Consider the following 17,255-nt stretch of genomic DNA (forward strand, 5'->3'; position numbering starts at 1 on the left):
GAGGAATGGAATCAATAGTTATTTGACAGCTACATGTGTTAATATCTAGCTCCGTGAGTTTGATCCTGTGTCTATTTTTCTGCTTCTCTTTCCCCTTCTTTTTACTCTTTTGTATTTCTTTCTTTCTCCTCCACACCCTCAGGTGCATAGGGTGTCTACCAGTTTCTGCCATTGATTTCACTCTCATGCTGTTCAGGCTTCTTTCATGCTGATGGATTTGGCTGCTTTCTCTGTTCTTCTGCATCATGCTTCTCTAGGGCGCCTTCTTTTTCTCATTCGTATTTGCCTCGTTTCTCTTTCTCTCTTCTATATTGTTCCTTCCCTACAATCCCGGTAAAGCTTGCAGGGCAAGCCCAGGAGAGGGCCTTTTCCCGGTGTTGTGGTGTGCCTGTCATTCTGTTGTTACAGATGCTGCCTATGAAACAGGGCCATGAATTGGTTTACAGGTGGGGGGGGGGGGGCTGCAGCCAGCTGCAAACATCTGCACGACGTCGGCAATGGCCTGTGCTCTGCAGGGAGTTATTAGCCTGGCTTTAGTTCAGGCTAAGCCCGGGCCCCGAGCATTTCACACCAGCCCTCCAATTCCCCCCAGCCCCTGCGCCAACCTCCCAGCTTCCCGAGCGGCGGCGGCGGCGGGCCAGGCGCGGTCGCTTCCGCCTCGGCCCGGCAGGGGGCGCGCTGGGGACGCTGAGCGGAGCGGAGCGCAGCGGGCGGGTGGCTGCGGGCTGAGCCGGGGAGCCGGGCGCTCGGGCCGCCATGGCTGCAGCCGGCAAGGCGGGGTCGCCGCCCTACTCGCACCCGGCGCACGGCGAGAGCAGCCTGGGCAGAGTCAGCTTCCTGGGGGCCCGGCTGCCCGCCCCGGTGGAGGCGATGGCCAGGGGCGTGCGGGGCCTGAGCCAGGAAACCTTCCGCCGCCTGCTGACAGGTACGGCCGGGCCCGGGCTGCCCTCGGGCCGGGCTCCTGCTCCCCCTCCCGCTACCCTCCTCCCGGGGGTCCTGCACCCCCCCTTGCAACGCGCAGGGGCTCCCAGCTCCTCCCGGGGGTCCTGCACCCCCCCCGCAACGGGCAGGGGCCTCCTGCTCCTCCCCGGGGGTCCTGCACACACCCCCCGCAACGGGCAGGGCCTCCTGCTCCTCCCCGGGGGGTTCTGCACCCCCCCCTCCAACGGGCAGGGGCCTCCTGCTCCCCGCTCTCCAACGGGCAGGGGCCTCCTGCTCCTCCACCCCACACACAATGGGCTGGGGCTCCCAGCTCCTCCCCGGGGGGGCCTGCACACACACCCCTGCAATGGGCGGAGGGGTCCTGCTCCCCCTGGGGTCCTGCACCTCTCCACCACCACCGTCCCACTCCCCATATGGATAGGCAGGTCCTGCTCATATCCTTTAATCAACTGACATCACTTCAGTTTGGGACACTGAATTTTCTTTGGCACCAGAAGCCACATGCTTGGTCTCCTGCTCAAACCAGTTACTGAGAGTGTTGGGTCTGAATAACATAGAGCTAAGAATTCCAAGAAGTGGACAAGTAGACAGCTGTTAGATTAAGATGGTCTGTAGAGCCCTGCAAATCCGCAGATACCTGCATCCGCAGATTATTTTTCGGATTGTGTATCGGATGCGGATAAACAAATTTTGTATCTGCGCAGGGCTCTAATGGTCTGGCTCTAGTTTGCATTAGGAATCTTCATGGTGCTAGTGTATTGGGGTGAGAAAGGAGCAACGCCTTGTGACTGACACTAGATCGGCAGCTCTGTAATAATTGTAGGCAATGGAATTGCAAATTGGCAGATTCACTGGCTAGTCATGGATATACTTCCAATTTTACTTATTTGTCCAGCCCACTATTACTGAGGGAGGACTGGAGACTAGATAACACAGTAACACCAGGAACATGTCCCTCTTCTCCCTAAATCCCATTGTAACTTTAGCGCCCTCGTGGCCAAGATGGAGTCTGCTCTGCAGGCAGCTCTGGCCAAGAGACAGCGCGCGCAGGAAGGCAGCAGGAGAAATCCCTTCCACCCCAGGGGCACCTGTTCCAAACCCCCCAGAGTGAACACACACACCCACAGGAAAAGTACAATGGATATAACAAAGGGAGATATTTATTTACAGAGGGCTGGGAGGAGAAAAACAACAAGGAGAAATATAGGGGGAGCAGTAAAACAGGGCTGCATTCAAACCAAGGCCCCACGGACCCAGTGGTAGCACAGTCTGAAAGGGCAGACACTAAGCAATGTGTCTGCACATACAGTTCAGGAGGCCTGAGCAAAGTTCCAGTGCGGTGGTGAGTCTTGGGTGCTCCTGGTCGTCTTCGGCGCCAGTGAACTCTCCCCAGCAAACCCCTCCGGTGCCATCTTCTGCCGCTCTCTGCAAAGCCCCACAGAGCGGCCACCTCCCCACTTAACTAGCTAACAGCCTCCCTCCTTATTCCCAGTGCAGAGTCTCAAGCCCCAGTACTCACAGCCCCAGGCAGCTGAGGGCAGCCGTGATCCTGGGTCCAGCTCCGGCCTGTCCTTCTCGGGTGATTCCCCCCGGCACAGGACTCCTCCTGGCTCCTGTTCTGGGCTGTCCCCGATCGGGCCTGTCCTCCTCAGGCCTCCGGCAGGTTCTCTCTGCTTCCTTCTCCAGGGCCAGCCATGCTGCTTCCCCTCACTCTCCCTCCAGCTCCAGCCCTGCCCCCTGGAGTTTCCCTCCTTCTTCTTACTCTCCCCCTCTCCCTTGGGAAAAAGATTTAAAGGGGCCATGCTCTCTAGACCCCAAAGGGGTTACACCATAGTGGTTTAATGTCAGTGGTAAAGATTTCATGGTGAGTTCATTGTGCATTTCCCACTTCCTACTGTAGGGGGAACAGTCTCTCAAAAATGCTATTGTACCTAGAGCATGTAAACAATCTTCTATTGGCTCCCAAACTGTTAGTTAATTTTTGCTTACAACCGAAGGAAACAAACTTTTCCAAAATAAGCCGAGCTAGCACAGGTCTCCCTCTACCCATCTTTTCCTCTTGCTGACATGCTGGTGTATGGTGAGCGTACGTGTCCTACAAACTATTATTCCATTGAAGGATTGGCAGCCTTGGTGAATTTGTTTATATAATATTATAGCTAATGTCAAAATGATATGCAATGTCCTACAACCCCTGAGTTGAAGGTGTAGAAATTCACAAACCAGAGTCTCGAGGTTATCCTGCCAAAGGTATTACAAGCTCCCCTGAATGTAAGTCTGGCAGCATAAACTAATGGCATGTTAGCTCTGACTCAGTGGATGCGTGATGAAACGTTTCATGTTGAAAACACTGTTTGTACTTGTACAGCACGCTCTATTCACTGATCTCAATCAGCGTTTAGTTTACCTAACTCACAAGGATTTTTAATGTTTTTAGAGTTATCCCGTTAAGGTGCAGAGAAGTCATCTGTGTCGCTTCCAGAGCCTGAAGGAGAACCTAGGTCCCCTGTGCTCTAGCCACTGCACATGCTGCCTACCAATAGTCAATCTTAAAAAAGGATCAACTGGAAATGTTACTATAATGTGGTTACCAGCATTCCAGTCAATCCAGTAAAGCTATGCAGTTCTAAACAACGTGCTGGATTAAACAGTGGGCATTCTAGGGTAGTGTAATACAGTGGTTCTCAGCCAGAGGTCTGGGGCCTCCTTGGGGGCCGCAACCAGGTTTCAGGGGGTCTGCCAAGCAGGACCAGCATTAGACTTGCTGGGGCACAGGACAGAAAGCCGAAGTCCCACCACACGAGGCTGAAGCCTGGGGCCTCTAGCCCTGCCATCCAGGCTGAAGCCAAAGTCTGAGCAAGTTAGCGTCACGAGGCCCCTGGTGGCTTGGGGCCCTGGACAATTAACCTGCTTGCTACCCCCTAACACTGTCTCTGGCTTTTATATGCAGAAAAACAGTTGTTGTGGCACAGCTGGGCCATGGAGATTGTATGGCACGTTGGGGGAGGGGGAGCTCGGAAAGAAAAGGGTTAAGAACCCCTGGTGTAATATACATTGTAAAATAGATGAAATGGATTTGAAGAGAAATACTCGTAGGATTCAGTAATGAGAGAAGGAACCTTTCGCTTCTTGGGTCATTTGTTGGCATGTGGCTGCTTGGTAGCCTATTTGATTGTTGATACCAGTCCAATTTCTAGGTCATATCCAAATGAGGAAAACAGGTTGTTTTAAAACATACTAGCTCAGTGGTCCCCAACCTTTCAGCGTGGCAGGCGCTGGATGACCAGCCGCCGAGATGCTGCCGAGAAGCTTCCTGGCGTTGCCGCACCTTGGCGGCATTTCGGCGGCTGCTTGTCCAGCAGCCATGCTCCTCGGCGGCGGGGCGCTCCCTTGTCAGTAGGCGGGCACGCACAAATGCCCCGGCGGGCGCCATATTGGGGACCACTGTACTAGCTGATATGTTGTAACTGACGTGATTTTAAACAAGATGTTGCACTCACGGTAGATTGGATTAATTGTGTTTGAAAATGTGTTAGCTTGATCTCACCACCTGCCCCCTCCCATTCTCCTACCCCTGCTAGGGTTGTTCACAACCAGCTAAAAACACAACCTGCTTTTCTAGTCTGGACGTGCACTTACTGGACAGACGCTAACAGAAAAAACATCCTCACCACTGGTACTAATTGACACTCTTTTAGGCAGTTTCAGCAAAGAAGGAATCTTCCCCTTCTCCTTTAAAGACAATTCCTCAGCTTTAGGGTTGAGTCATTTTCCAACATTGTGGGAAATCTTGTACTGGCACTGCCCATATTACATCTGTTCTGTGGATAAATACGGCACCCAACCCAGACACAGCGCAAGGACCTGGCCTGCCCCAGAAACACTCCAGGGTCCTGCCCCTCCGTGCCAGGTGCACCGGGTGTGGGCAGACAGGCTCAGCAAGATAGGATCCAAGTGTGGAGGGGCTTAGCGTTGGGGGATCCAGGTGTGGGTTGAGAGAGTTCTGTGTGAGGCAATTTGGGTGTCAGTGGCTCAGTAGGGGATCTGGGTGCTGGGGGGGATCTGGATGCACAGGGGCTTGTTGGGGGCGTTATGGGTGCAGTGGTAATTGGACTCTGCAGGGGGGTCCAGGTGAAGGTGATTGAGGCTCAGCGGCGGAAGAGGGGGTGGATGTGGGGGGATAGAGCTCCGTTGGGGGGGGTCAGTGGGGGTCCAGATGCTGGGAGAGTGGGGCTCAGTGGGTGGGGATCCAGATGCAGCTGGTTGGGGCCAGTGGAATGTGGGTCGGGGTGCAGGTAGCTCATCAGGGTGGTCCAAGTGCAGGGGGAGTGGGGCTTGGCAGGGGGTTGAGTCTCAGCGGGGCGGTCTGGGTATGAGGGAGTCTGGATGCACAGGGGTTGGGCGGATGGAGGAACAGCTCCCCATACAGTAATCCCTCCCCCTGTAGCTGAGGAGTGATGGGTGCAGGGAGTGGGGAGAGTTTGCAGAGCTTCCTGGAGCCTGGGGAGAAATCTGGGGGTGGGTTGACCTGGCCCTGGATGCCGTGCAGGGAAGAGGAAGTCCCATCCTATCCAGCCCACCCGGGACTAGCAGCTGAGCCCAGCGCAGGGTAGGCGCAACCAGCTGGGTCTTCCCCAGTCCTGCCCTCTGCCCCACAGTGATTTACCTCTCTGCCAGCTGCCCTGGGCACCAAAACATACTGCTGGGGAGGGTCACATGACCGATCTTGTGGCTTCCCTTTGCTTCCCTGTCGGAAAGTCATTTTTCTATGGGGAACATAAATTCTGTGCATGCGCAGTGGTGCAGAATTCCCCCAGCAGTACATAATGATGAAAGTGTTTGTATCCCATTTCCAGTTCCCAGAGCGAATCAAACTCATCCACTGCTGCTGACAGTTCCACTTTAAACCATAACTCTGATTCCATCAATTCGAGCTTTATGTGCAAAATATTGTTGCATAACAGACCTGGTGGACAATCAGTTGTGTTTACAAAGACATGGAGTGATATATTAATACTGGGGGGGAACACCAGCCTCCTCATACACACAAATATTTCCATTATTTTGCTTGGATGTGCACGCACACATCGCACTTTCTCCATTTTAAAGGAGTATCCTGTTGGTTTTTTTGCAGTTGTTGTTAGTGCATTGGAAGGAAAAGATTGCAAAGAATCTGTGAGGGTGATTGCAGAAAGCGTTGATCTGTCAGAAGAGCAGCTCACTTCCCTCATCTCTGGCATGTATACTCTCCTCAGAGAGGCCCTGCGGCTTCCCGTATCGACTTTCAAACAAGAAGTAAGTACTAGGAGTGCATGGTGCCTTGATAAATTAAGGTTGTGTCACTTGCAAATTACTGCATAAACTTCTCCATGCAGGGGTGTGTCGCTCATCAAAAAGGTCATGTGAAACTGGTAGAAGGATCTCTGCTGGGAATGCATTTGTTGCTACTAATCTTTTATCTTGTCGTTCTGTTTTTAAAAATACCTGAAGTACAGATTTACAAGATACTTGTGCAGACATTTATGGAAAAGATTTACTTGCATCCATTTTCTACTTCAGCAGCTTGCATTCTGGTTGTGCTTGTCTATTTTATTTTTCTTCATTTTGTAGCAGTCTCTTTTTTTTTGATAATTTGTAATTTCTTTTGCCATCAACTTTTTTCCACTCTATCTATCTATCTGTGTGTGTGTTTAGAAAAAACCCTGTGAAATTGTGCTGCGCACCTGTTTTTCCTTGCCTTGTATGTGTATCTTGGAGGAAAGATAGTTGCATGGTTAGGATACCCGAGTTCTGTTCCTGGTTCTGCTACACGTTCTATGTGCATTTGGACAAGTCACTTAATCGCTCTGCCTCAATTCCCCCCATTGTTCTATATGATTTTGTTATTTTGTTTCCCTTGTCTTTTGCTTTACTTTAACTTATGTTTTTCCTTTTTGTCTAATTTTATTTTCTATTTTAAATATGTCTGCTTTTAGCTTCCTGGCATCTTCTGTGTCAAGATGTTCTTTTTCTCTGTCTTAGGGTGGTGTTGGAAGGGATCTCCCATCATACTGTTACAGTGATGAAGTTTCTTTAGTGGTTAGAATTTATCTTTTGCAACTTCTGTTTTGTTCTAATAGTTTAAACAAGAACCCCTAAAGTGTTTTCAGGAGACCACAACACGATTCCAAAGGAAGAACATGTCTATTTAATAAAGATGGAATGACAGAGGTTTTTCTTAAAACTAATGGGTGGAGTTTTTAAATGTGTCTACAAGAACATCTACAAAGTGCACTCCTTCCAGCAGTGTGTAGAGTACATGCACTGCACATCCCCTATCTAGTGTATAAGTAGTAGTGAGGCACTGCTTAGACAAGTAAAGACAAGCCTGAACCCAGTGGGTAAGTATGCTACACAGCTCTCTACATGCTGAAGCAGTGCCTCTCCCGTCTACATTGCTATTTTTAGGAGTCCTGCTGCCAGAGCCTTTCACTGATTCATGTAGCTACACATCACACGGTAGTCACAGCTTGCCTTCCACTGCAGCAGGTAGCCACCTATGCCCTACATGCTGCTGCCAATGGTGGGCAGTATAGATAGACCTAAGTGATTTAGGAGCACACGTCCCATTGAATGTTGATTTATGCTCCTAAGTCACTTAGGCATGTCTGGAAATCCTATCCAGCATCCATTTTGCCATCTCAGGACTATTAGCGTGGAATAAAAATTTGGGCGGGGGGGTGCGCCTAACAAGCAAGTAACCACTATTTTAGTTTTTGTAAATGTATATCTTTTTAATGAGGAACCAGTTTTCAGGTCTACAGTATGTAAATTGTACATTCCTTGTCTTTGTAGGTTTTTAAGGAAGATCTCCAGGAACTTAGGTATGCCCATTTATTTCATCTAAATTGCTCACTATAACTGTTTTTGTACAGCTGCTTCCTTGTAGGGGAACAGGCCGCTGTAATCAACTTTTTAAATGTTATTGCTCTTTGTGGGAGAGAGAAGCTCTATGTCTCATTACCAATTCCTCAAGCCGGTCTCCTCTCGGTCACCAGTTGAAAACCAGCCCAGGTCAGTATAATCCAAAAGTTGATACTGTCTAGTGACAGCCTTTGTGAAATGAGCTGGTGTTCTCAGTCCAGTGCCACGTGAACAAGTAACTCCATCACAAAAGCACCACCATGATTGGCAGTCACGCTTGGGACTCCAAGGATTGGACATGAAGGTAAAACCAGCCACACCCCTAGCCAGCTTTTCTCCAGATCATGGCCGACACACACAAAGAGTGTGGTATAAAGGAAATTGTGTTATTGCTGTCTGGGCTGTACCTGCTCTGTAGATAGAGCCTTTGAGGCTCCAGGGCTGTCAGACCAGAAGCTTTCACCAAACACTACCTTTTAAAAAAAATATAGCTGTTCAAAGTTAGGTTTGTTTTTAAAATGTCAGAGTGATCAATATAGCATCACACCCATAGACCTGCTGAGAGAACTCTTCATCCTTCAAATGCAAGATAACAAAGAGCCTGCCACTTCATCCTTGCATCACCCCTTCCATCCGTTGCCCACCTCCCCCAAAAAAGCTTGATTATCACTTTGCTTATTACCATGATATCAACTGAGCTGTGTGAGATGGTCATGTTCAGATGTAATTTGCATGTAATAGTTGGATAATGAGGTCATGTGAAGCCAGGAGAAATATTCAGGCGTTGTATAAGATATGATTTGGCATTGAACTCATGCAGTAAATTTCACGCATTGGGGAGATGGCACAATTTAGTCCTTAATGTAGGTTATACAAATGTGACATGCGCGCACACACCCGCCATGCAATATTTTGTTGTCGTTATGTTTGCTAAGACAATGACAACATTTCAGAAGTTGAGGAACTGTCCTACTTTTTGCTTTGAAAGGACAATGATATAACACTCATGAAAGCCTACTGCATTGTTCAGCTGTGATCACTTGTGCTAATTAGCCAGCAAAGCACAACGTTTGTTACAAAGACTTAGTCAAAATCCATTTCAGTCTATCCAGAGAAAATATCTTTGTATAGAAGTTCAGGCACTATAAGCTAGTCTTCACTGCATAGTAGTGATCTTCCTGGTTTGTTGCTGAACACAGAAATGGGGAGAAATAAGAGAAAACGCAACCTGTACCCTGCATTGTTTGTTTTAATATTTTGTGCTTCTGTGTAGCATCTTGTGTGCCAGGATCTCAAATTATTTTACAAACATTCTCTCCTAGCTCCTCGCAATTCTGGCTTCTGCCTCTTTCATTCCACCAAAGCTACTTTCCTCAAGGTTGTTGGCAATCACATCCTAGTTGCTAGCAGGGTCTGCTGACCTCTGTTATCCCCTCATTCCATCCAAGCCTCCTGCCTAACCCCATCCCTCTTTCTACTGTGTCCCATTTCATCTTTGTGTCACCTTCCATGCTACCCCTACTGCTTGGGACAGTCTCCCTCTTCATCTAGGTCAATGTATTGCCCTGCCTCCTTTGCGTTTTTCTAAGAAGCCCTTTCAACACTAACCCATTTTGTTTAAATAAATCTGCACCACTTGGATATTTGACTTTCCAGTCCTTTAACATCTGGTGTACTGGGTCTGAACTTGGTTGCCTAGAATGAGGCAGGAGCCTTGTCTTCTCTGTGGCGGACATTAAGAAGTGCATTAATGTACTCAAGAAATAATAAAACCTCCATGCCACCTGTGAGTAGGTAAATATTATCCCTGTTGTACAGAGGAAATTGAGGTTGAGAAATGAAACTTTCCAAAGCACAAGTCAGTGTTAGAGTTGGAAATGAAATCAGGAGTCCTGGATTCTCAGTCCCCTGCTCTTGCCACTTGACCACAGTGCCATTGCCTCACACTTGTATGTGGGTTTTTTTTTCCCCTCCCACGAATAGATTAATCATGTTGTTACCAACACTTTTCCCACAGGAAGGTCTTCATTACTCAGCCTAGGTGACTCTTGTTACAGGATTGGCCTGGATTATTAAAAGAGGAAAGTACACAAGAGTGACAATACACATGCCTCATTGCTGCTGTTAATGTGGCTGGCGTAGCCGTAAAAGTTCACTTGCCTGTACATTCATGCTGCTCTCAGACCTAGAAGTTTACACTGCTAGTCTCCTCTGATACCCTTGGGAGATTCTAATAAGATGGTTAATTTAAGGGGCGATGTCTTCTAACATTTTCATCTCTGAATTATTTTTTTTTTCTTTAAATCATTGTCTCTGCTCACCTTGAGGCTAGATTTTTAAATGAGTAAATAGTGTCTTTCTGGTCACAAGGGCATACCAAGAGATTTTGAAAGTTATGTTTTAGGTGTGTTGGCTCTTTTCACAACCTCAGTGATTCTTGTGGGAAATGACATTGATATTGTTGCACAGCATGTCTGAACTGGAGACAAAGCACACACTCGCTGCCCCAGGGATGTATTAATTAACCAAAGAAATATCTCCATGTGCATCAACTGGCGTGGGTCATTGGGCCAAGATTTCTTATTGGCACCACAACCACATGCGTGAAGAACGCACGTACCTGGCTGAGCAACAGCCTCTCTATTGATGCTACCCGAACTTGGCCAGAGCAGAGAGTCAGCAAGTTGTCTGTCATTTCTCCTCCAGAAGTTATGGGCTTGAGTCATATTCTTGCTTTCGCCTTCCCCGTACTCTTTACCGTTCCCTTCAGTGAGGCTGAAAACTGTTTTGGCTGGCTTCAGACAGGCAAAGGTCTTGGGGGGAGGGGGGATCCTTTAAGGCTTCCGCCCACCCACTTCCCGGAAACCCAATAGGTACACTGTTACAGTAATAACATTTTCTAAATTAGAATAATCTTTTTCATTCATATTTTACACTGAGATTTCACAGGGGTAGGAAATTCTGAGAGGAGTGAATGGTCCCCGTCCATCACCATCTGCTACCCCTGGGGCAGGGGATGGGGAAAGGTGAGGGCAGCAAAACCCACTAGCCGTGTGGCAGTATTTCTGACCAGCATCACCCTGTGCCAGGGAGCAAACACAGGGGGAGGGGGGGAAAAGTTGTCTGGGCTCCTTCCACCAAGTGGGTCCTGTGACAGGTTGGATCATAGAACCCCCCCTTGGGAGCTGCCACCTGACATGTGAAGACTATCTCTGCCCCTGCTTTCCCTGCCAGCTCGGGGCCCCAGCACTGTCTTGCTGAGCCAGACACACCCCTCTGCTCCAACACAGACCCAGGGTCTGAATTACTTGCCCCAAAGCTGCAGGTTTACCTGAAAGCAGCTCACAGAAGTGTGCTTGTCTTTAACACTCAGAAGCCCAGCTCCCAATGGGGTCTAAAACCCAAATAAACTCTCAGCCGCTTTTATGGTCTTTAGTTCCTTACCCTGCCTCAATAGATCTAGTGGAAAAGGAGGCAGGGAGGGCAAACCCAGTTAGGATTGATTACATCACTGTTGATTGTCTCTCTAGTTGTCATCCAGTATCACAACAGGCAGGTTATCTCCAGGCATACATTTTCGTCAGCAGAGAGAATAGCAGTCTCTCAGATTCACCTTTCATTTAGCAAAACAGAAGCTGCTGAACCAGTGGGAGTGAGTCTGTGACCACTGCCAGGAATATTTTTCTCTGCATACTTAGGGTATGGCTACACTGGCGATTTGCAGCGCTGGAAAGCCTCCACCAGCGCTGCAATTAGTAAGTGGCCACACCTGCAGGGCACTTCCAGCGCTGCAACTCCCTGGCTGCAGCGCTGGCCGTACACCTCACTCGGCATGGGGAATAAGGATTCCAGCGCTGGTGCTGCAGCGCTGGTCATCAAGTGTGGCCACACACCAGCGCTGTGATTGGCCTCCAGGGTATAAGGTGTATCCCAGAATGCTTTTATAAATTACTCTCTTTGTTTTGTTATGCAGCCTCTCTTTGTTTTGTTGTGAACGAGCTCCGATCGGGAGCTCCGAACAAACAAAGCTCCTGTTTGCTGTGATCATCTGTACCTGGCTGTAAACAATCAAATGAGAGGCAGGCAGGGAGAGTGAATGAAACAGAACGGAGCCGATCGGAGCTCCGTTGAACTGCTTATCTAAAAAAACAAACACTGATCACAGCAAACAGGAGCTATCTGTACCTGGCTGTGAACGATCAAATGAGAGGCAGGGGAAACAGCGTTGGATGCAGGGTTCGCAAACATTTTGTGATTTTTCCAATCTCTCTCTTCCCCGCTCCCTGTCACAGTACACCACAGGGAGTGAGTGAAACAGCGGGGAGTCCGTGTTGGAGGCAGGCTGTTTGCAATTAAGAGTTAAGACTAAGGGCTCATGAACATTTTGTGATTTTTCCAATCCAGGAAGCTAACACACAGTGTTGGCTCCAAAAATCCACTCTATCTTCCCCGCTCCCTGTCACAGTACACCACCCTCCACCCCCCTCTTTTGAAAAGCACGTTGTTGCACTTGAATGCTGGGATAGCTGCCCATAATGCAGCACTCCCAACAGCGCTGCTAATACTGCAAATGTGGCCACACACCAGTGCTGGTAGCTGTGAGTGTGGCCACACACCAGCGCTGCTCCTACACAGCTGGATGACCAGCGCTGCAAACCGTAAGTGTAGCCATACCCTTAGTAGTTTTGTAGCACTGGTCAGCGCGTGGTCCAATAACACTGGATAAGGGTGTCCTCACAGCCTGCTCCTCCTCCCACAGATTCCTCCTTGAAACATTCTTTTCAACAAATCCTTTGAAAAATGATCACTGCTGGATACTTACACCGTCTCTAGCTCAGCACTGTTTGTCTGATCTCTTCCTTCTGTGACTGGACTAAAATGTAAGCTGCTTGAGCCAGGGACAATGTCTGCACATTATTGGTTTCCTGAAAACATAAGTTGAATTGCAAAAATAATGAAGTTGCAAAGGTGGTATTAGTACTTCTTATGTGTTTGAGTAATCCACACCGGGACAATAAACACAGTGCATTGAGAAGCAGCATTACGTCCCCTTTGTTCAGTCCTTACAGAGGAGAAGCCAAGAAGAGTTGTTTGCCATATGGAACCTTGTTCCTTGCTGGCGTGTTTCAGGTAAAACGCTTGCCCAGATAATACAGACAGTGTTTGTATTGTAGGACCATTGCCTTTCATGGAGAAGGAGACATGCACACAGCCAGAAAAGCACTCCTCTTTGCCTCTTGCCCACTTCCCTCTCTGTGCCTTCTTCCATGTGTTTCCATATGCCTGCAATACCCTCCCCACTAATGTAAATTAAACTTCCCCTTCAAGAAGCTATTTAAAATCCACCTTTACCATTAAGCATTCAAGATCTAATGGCCACACTCCACTCTGTGTAAATTCTTACTTTGTTCCTGTTTGTTCCTATCCCACCTATAACCAATAAGCCGTTCAGGCCAGGGACCTTTCCTTTTCTCTTCTGATCTTCGATTGCTGTGTGCGTTCAGGCGTTATGTGAATGATTAATAATATTGCACGTTCCATGTAACGTGGCTTTTTTAATAAGTGCTCTGAGCTATTCCAGAGATTTCCACATTGTTCTGAGGTGCCATTCTTTGCAAATCTTTTCCTTCTCTTTCCCTTGAACTTTTAAGATGGAAGTAAAATCAAAAAGTGTTAGTTGGGATTTTCCAAAGCACCCAGCATTGGTCTAATTCTGCTCCCATTAAAGTCACTGGTAAAACTCCGATTGACTTCACTGAGAGCAGCGAGGCCAGTGCTGAGCACCTTTGAAATTCACACTTGATGTATCTAACCATTTGCTTTAGAGAATAAAGGGCTATCCAAGGAAGGAGGGAAAGGTGAAATGGCGTTCCTAAGACCCCTGCTATAAAAGGTAGTGGAATCCTGCTAGGCTGTGTTCCTCTCAATTTGACTGAACTTAAGTGATTGCTTAAAATCTGATGGTAGTTCTAACTGAGGAAAAAATGTAAAATGTTGATAAAACTATGTGTTTTGAATTATATAATGGTTTACATAACTTGGAGAGAGAAGGGTGTGAATCTGTGGTTACAGAACACTTATATATTTGTCTTATATTGTTGACCTTTTCTTTAAGGATACCAGAAGAGTTCATCATGGACTTTGCCAGTGTGGTCTTTGGTAACAGGTTAGTAATTTCATAAATCAATTTACATGCTCTCATCAGAAGTCTAAAGCAGCGGTTTTCAACCTTTTTTCATTTCATTTACAAAATTTCAAGTGGAGGTGCTGGCCCCTTTGGAAATCTTAGATGTGATTGAAAACCACTGTTCTATGGTAACGACAACCTTTTGCGGGCCCCTTAGACATAGTCTGCAGACCCACAAGGGTCCACAGACCACAGGTTGAAAACCACTGGTCTAAAGGATCGTGGGTGATAACCTGGTCCCAATGAAGTAGGGTCCAGGATTTCACCCTGCAACTCTGATTCTGTGTAAAGTGACTGTCTGTTCAAGAGTATACCTCTGTGCAGAAAGCAGCTTCTCTTGCCACATTTAAATCCTTTCTCAAGGCACACTGCTGTCACGGGGACTTTCATTAATGACCCACGACTAATAATAATCTCAAGTATTGAACATATGCATTGTTTTTTCCCCAAATCCCTGACCTTCCCCATGAAGATTCAGCCTTCAGTCTATGTAGTTCGTCTTCTGCTCAACATGATTTGCACTGTAAGCTCCATGAATCAGGGGTCATATTTACTTTTATGCACTGTTCTATGATGAATACATGCATGTCTATGGACAATTAAAATAATGATTGAGATTTTTTAAAACAGTGCAGGGAATTTAGCCACAGTTCTTGCACTGCTTGGATAGAGGACATGTAGCTGAATCTCTTGAACTGCCTTGAAAATTTCAACTAGTATATCTGCAACAGAGGGCAAGTGGTGAAATCCCAGATTGTGTCAGGTATTCCTGGGGATTTCTGCACCAAAAAATTAAAAATACTGCACACAATATTTAAAAATTCTGCATATTTTGTCAAAATACAATATAATCACACCAGTTTCAATTCTTTTGATAATTTATTTCAAAATACCCATCAGCAAGTATGTCTGTAACAATACAGACAACAGCAAAAATTCAGGAAATGTTTTTTGGCAAATAGATTCTCTACTAGGCATATTAATACAGAACGTGATATATTTTGGTGACACTTACATTCTGTTTCAGTGAAATTAAATATTATACAAAAATAGGTTATACAGAAGTATTGTAATGACCTGGCCTAAGAGGGCACTAGCGTCCTAAAGGACTGTTTTGTGTCTGGTCTGTCATGTCTTGTCCAAGTTCAAGCTTCTATGTGTATTGTAAGGTTTTTGGGTGACACCACTGTAATGGGAGGGGGTGTTGGTGAGTTTTGTTGTAGGATAGCGGGCAGTTAGCATGGAGAAGAGAGACCCAGCGAAGAGTGTGTGTGGAGGGAAAGGGGGTGTTTGTGTGGCTTGGGTCGTGTACATAGTTTGCCAGCCAACCCCCCTTCGTCTCCAGAGGTGGTATGCATGCCCCCATGCCAGGTGAGGCCGGGAGTGCTGGGGCGTTCAGTGATAGATGGGAGCAGAGGGGATGTGTTCAGGCTCATGTGCGCAGAGAGACGTAACTAATACATTTGAAACACGCAAAACTGGAAAAAGAAAGCATTTTGGTGGAAATCACAAATTTTGCATAAAAATATAAAATTATGCAGGGAACATTAATTCTGCGCAAATTCTGCATTGCACAGTGACACAGAATTCCAGTAGTAGTAGTCAGGTGCAGTGGAGACCAGCAGTTTCTTTGGGAAACTCAGAATGATTTTGGGTTTGTCCCTCAGTTTCCCTATGTGTAAGATGGGAATCATGATACTTTCACCAACAGATGGAAATGCTATGTAAGAGTTAGATATTATGTATGTACAGCCAAAATTCAGTCAAGCATGTAGGGACAAAATTAGTAAGGCCAAGGCACAAAATAAGATTAAACTAGCTAGAGACACAAAGGGTAAAAAGAAAACATTTTACAGATACATTAGAATCAAAAGGAAGACCAAGGACAGGGTAGGCCTGTTACCCACTGAGGGGGGAAAGACAGTAAGAGGAAATGTGGAAATCGCAGAAGTCCTAAATGCCTTTTTTGTTCGTTTTCACCAAAAAGATTAGTAACGATCAGACATCTAATGTAGAGAATTCCCGTGAAAATGAGGCAAGATCTGAGGCTAAAGAACAAGTTAAAAATTACTTACACGGGTTAGATGTCTTCAAGTTGGCATGGCCTGATGAAATACATCCTAATACTCACTCAAGGAGCTGAATGAGGAGATATCTGAGCCATTATCTTTGAAAACTCATGGAAGATGGGAGAGATTCCAGAGGATTGAAAAAGGGCAACTATAGTGGCCATCTATAAAAAGGGGGAAAAGGACAACCCTGGGGAATTACATACTTGTCAGTTTAACTTTAGTACCTGGTAAGATAATGGAGCAAATAATCAAGCAAACAAACACCTAGAAGATAATAAGGTAATAAGTAACAGTCAACATGAATTTGTCAAGTAGAAATCATGTCAAACTAACATAACAGCTATCTTTGACAGGGTAACAAGCCTTATGGGTAGGGGGAAGTGTTAAATGTGGTATATCTTGGCTTTTGATACTATCTCGCATGATATTCTCATAAACAAACTGGGGAAATACAACCTAGATGGAGCTACTATAAGGTGGGTGCTGGAAAATCGTTGCCAGAGAGTAGTTATCAGTAGCTCACAGTCAAGCTGGAAAAGCTTATTGAGTGGGATCCCTCAGGGATCCCTTGGGTCCGGTTCTGTTCAATATCTTCTTCAGTGATTTAGATAATGGCATACAGAGTACACTTATAAAGTTTGCAGATGATACCAAGCTGAGAGCGGTTGCAAGTGCTTTGGAGGATAGGATTAAAATTCAAAATGATCTGAACAAATGGAAGAAATGGTCTGTAGTAAATGGGATGAAATTCAATAAGGACAAATGCAAAGAATTCACTTAGGAAGGAAGAATCAAATTCCACACATACAGAATGGGAAATGACTGTCCAGGAAGAAGTACTGTGGAAAGGAATGTGGGGGTTATTGTCAGTCACAAGCTACATATGAGTCAACTGTGTAATACTACTGCAAAAAAAGCAAACATCATTCTGGGATGTATTAGCAGGAGTGTTGTAAGCAAGACACAAGAAACAATTTTTCTATTTACTCCCAGTTCTGGGCGCCACATTTCAGGAAAGATATGGACAAATTGGAGAAAGTTAGGAGAGCAACAAAAATGATTAAAGGTCTACAAAACATGACCTATCAGGAAAGATTGAAAAAAACTGGGTTTGTTTGGTTTGGAGACCAGAAGACTGAGAGGGAACATGA

At 46.6% G+C, this 17,255-nt stretch overlaps 1 protein-coding gene across 1 annotated transcript in view; it reads left to right on the forward strand.

Annotated features, from left to right (window-relative positions):
- Nucleotides 1-696: 696 nt before the first annotated feature.
- COMMD5 (COMM domain containing 5) overlaps nt 697-17,255 on the forward strand; it is a 33,771-nt gene continuing 17,212 nt past the window's right edge. Inside the window, exons 1-4 of the mRNA XM_045031135.1 lie at nt 697-925; nt 6,077-6,237; nt 7,777-7,805; nt 13,961-14,011. Of these exons, the coding sequence (XP_044887070.1) occupies nt 757-925; nt 6,077-6,237; nt 7,777-7,805; nt 13,961-14,011 (410 nt within the window). The 5' untranslated portion in view covers nt 697-756. The remainder of the gene's footprint in view (nt 926-6,076; nt 6,238-7,776; nt 7,806-13,960; nt 14,012-17,255) is intronic.

Source organism: Mauremys mutica, chromosome 9 (genome assembly GCF_020497125.1).
Source record: "Mauremys mutica isolate MM-2020 ecotype Southern chromosome 9, ASM2049712v1, whole genome shotgun sequence".
Lineage (NCBI taxonomy): Eukaryota > Metazoa > Chordata > Testudines > Geoemydidae > Mauremys > Mauremys mutica.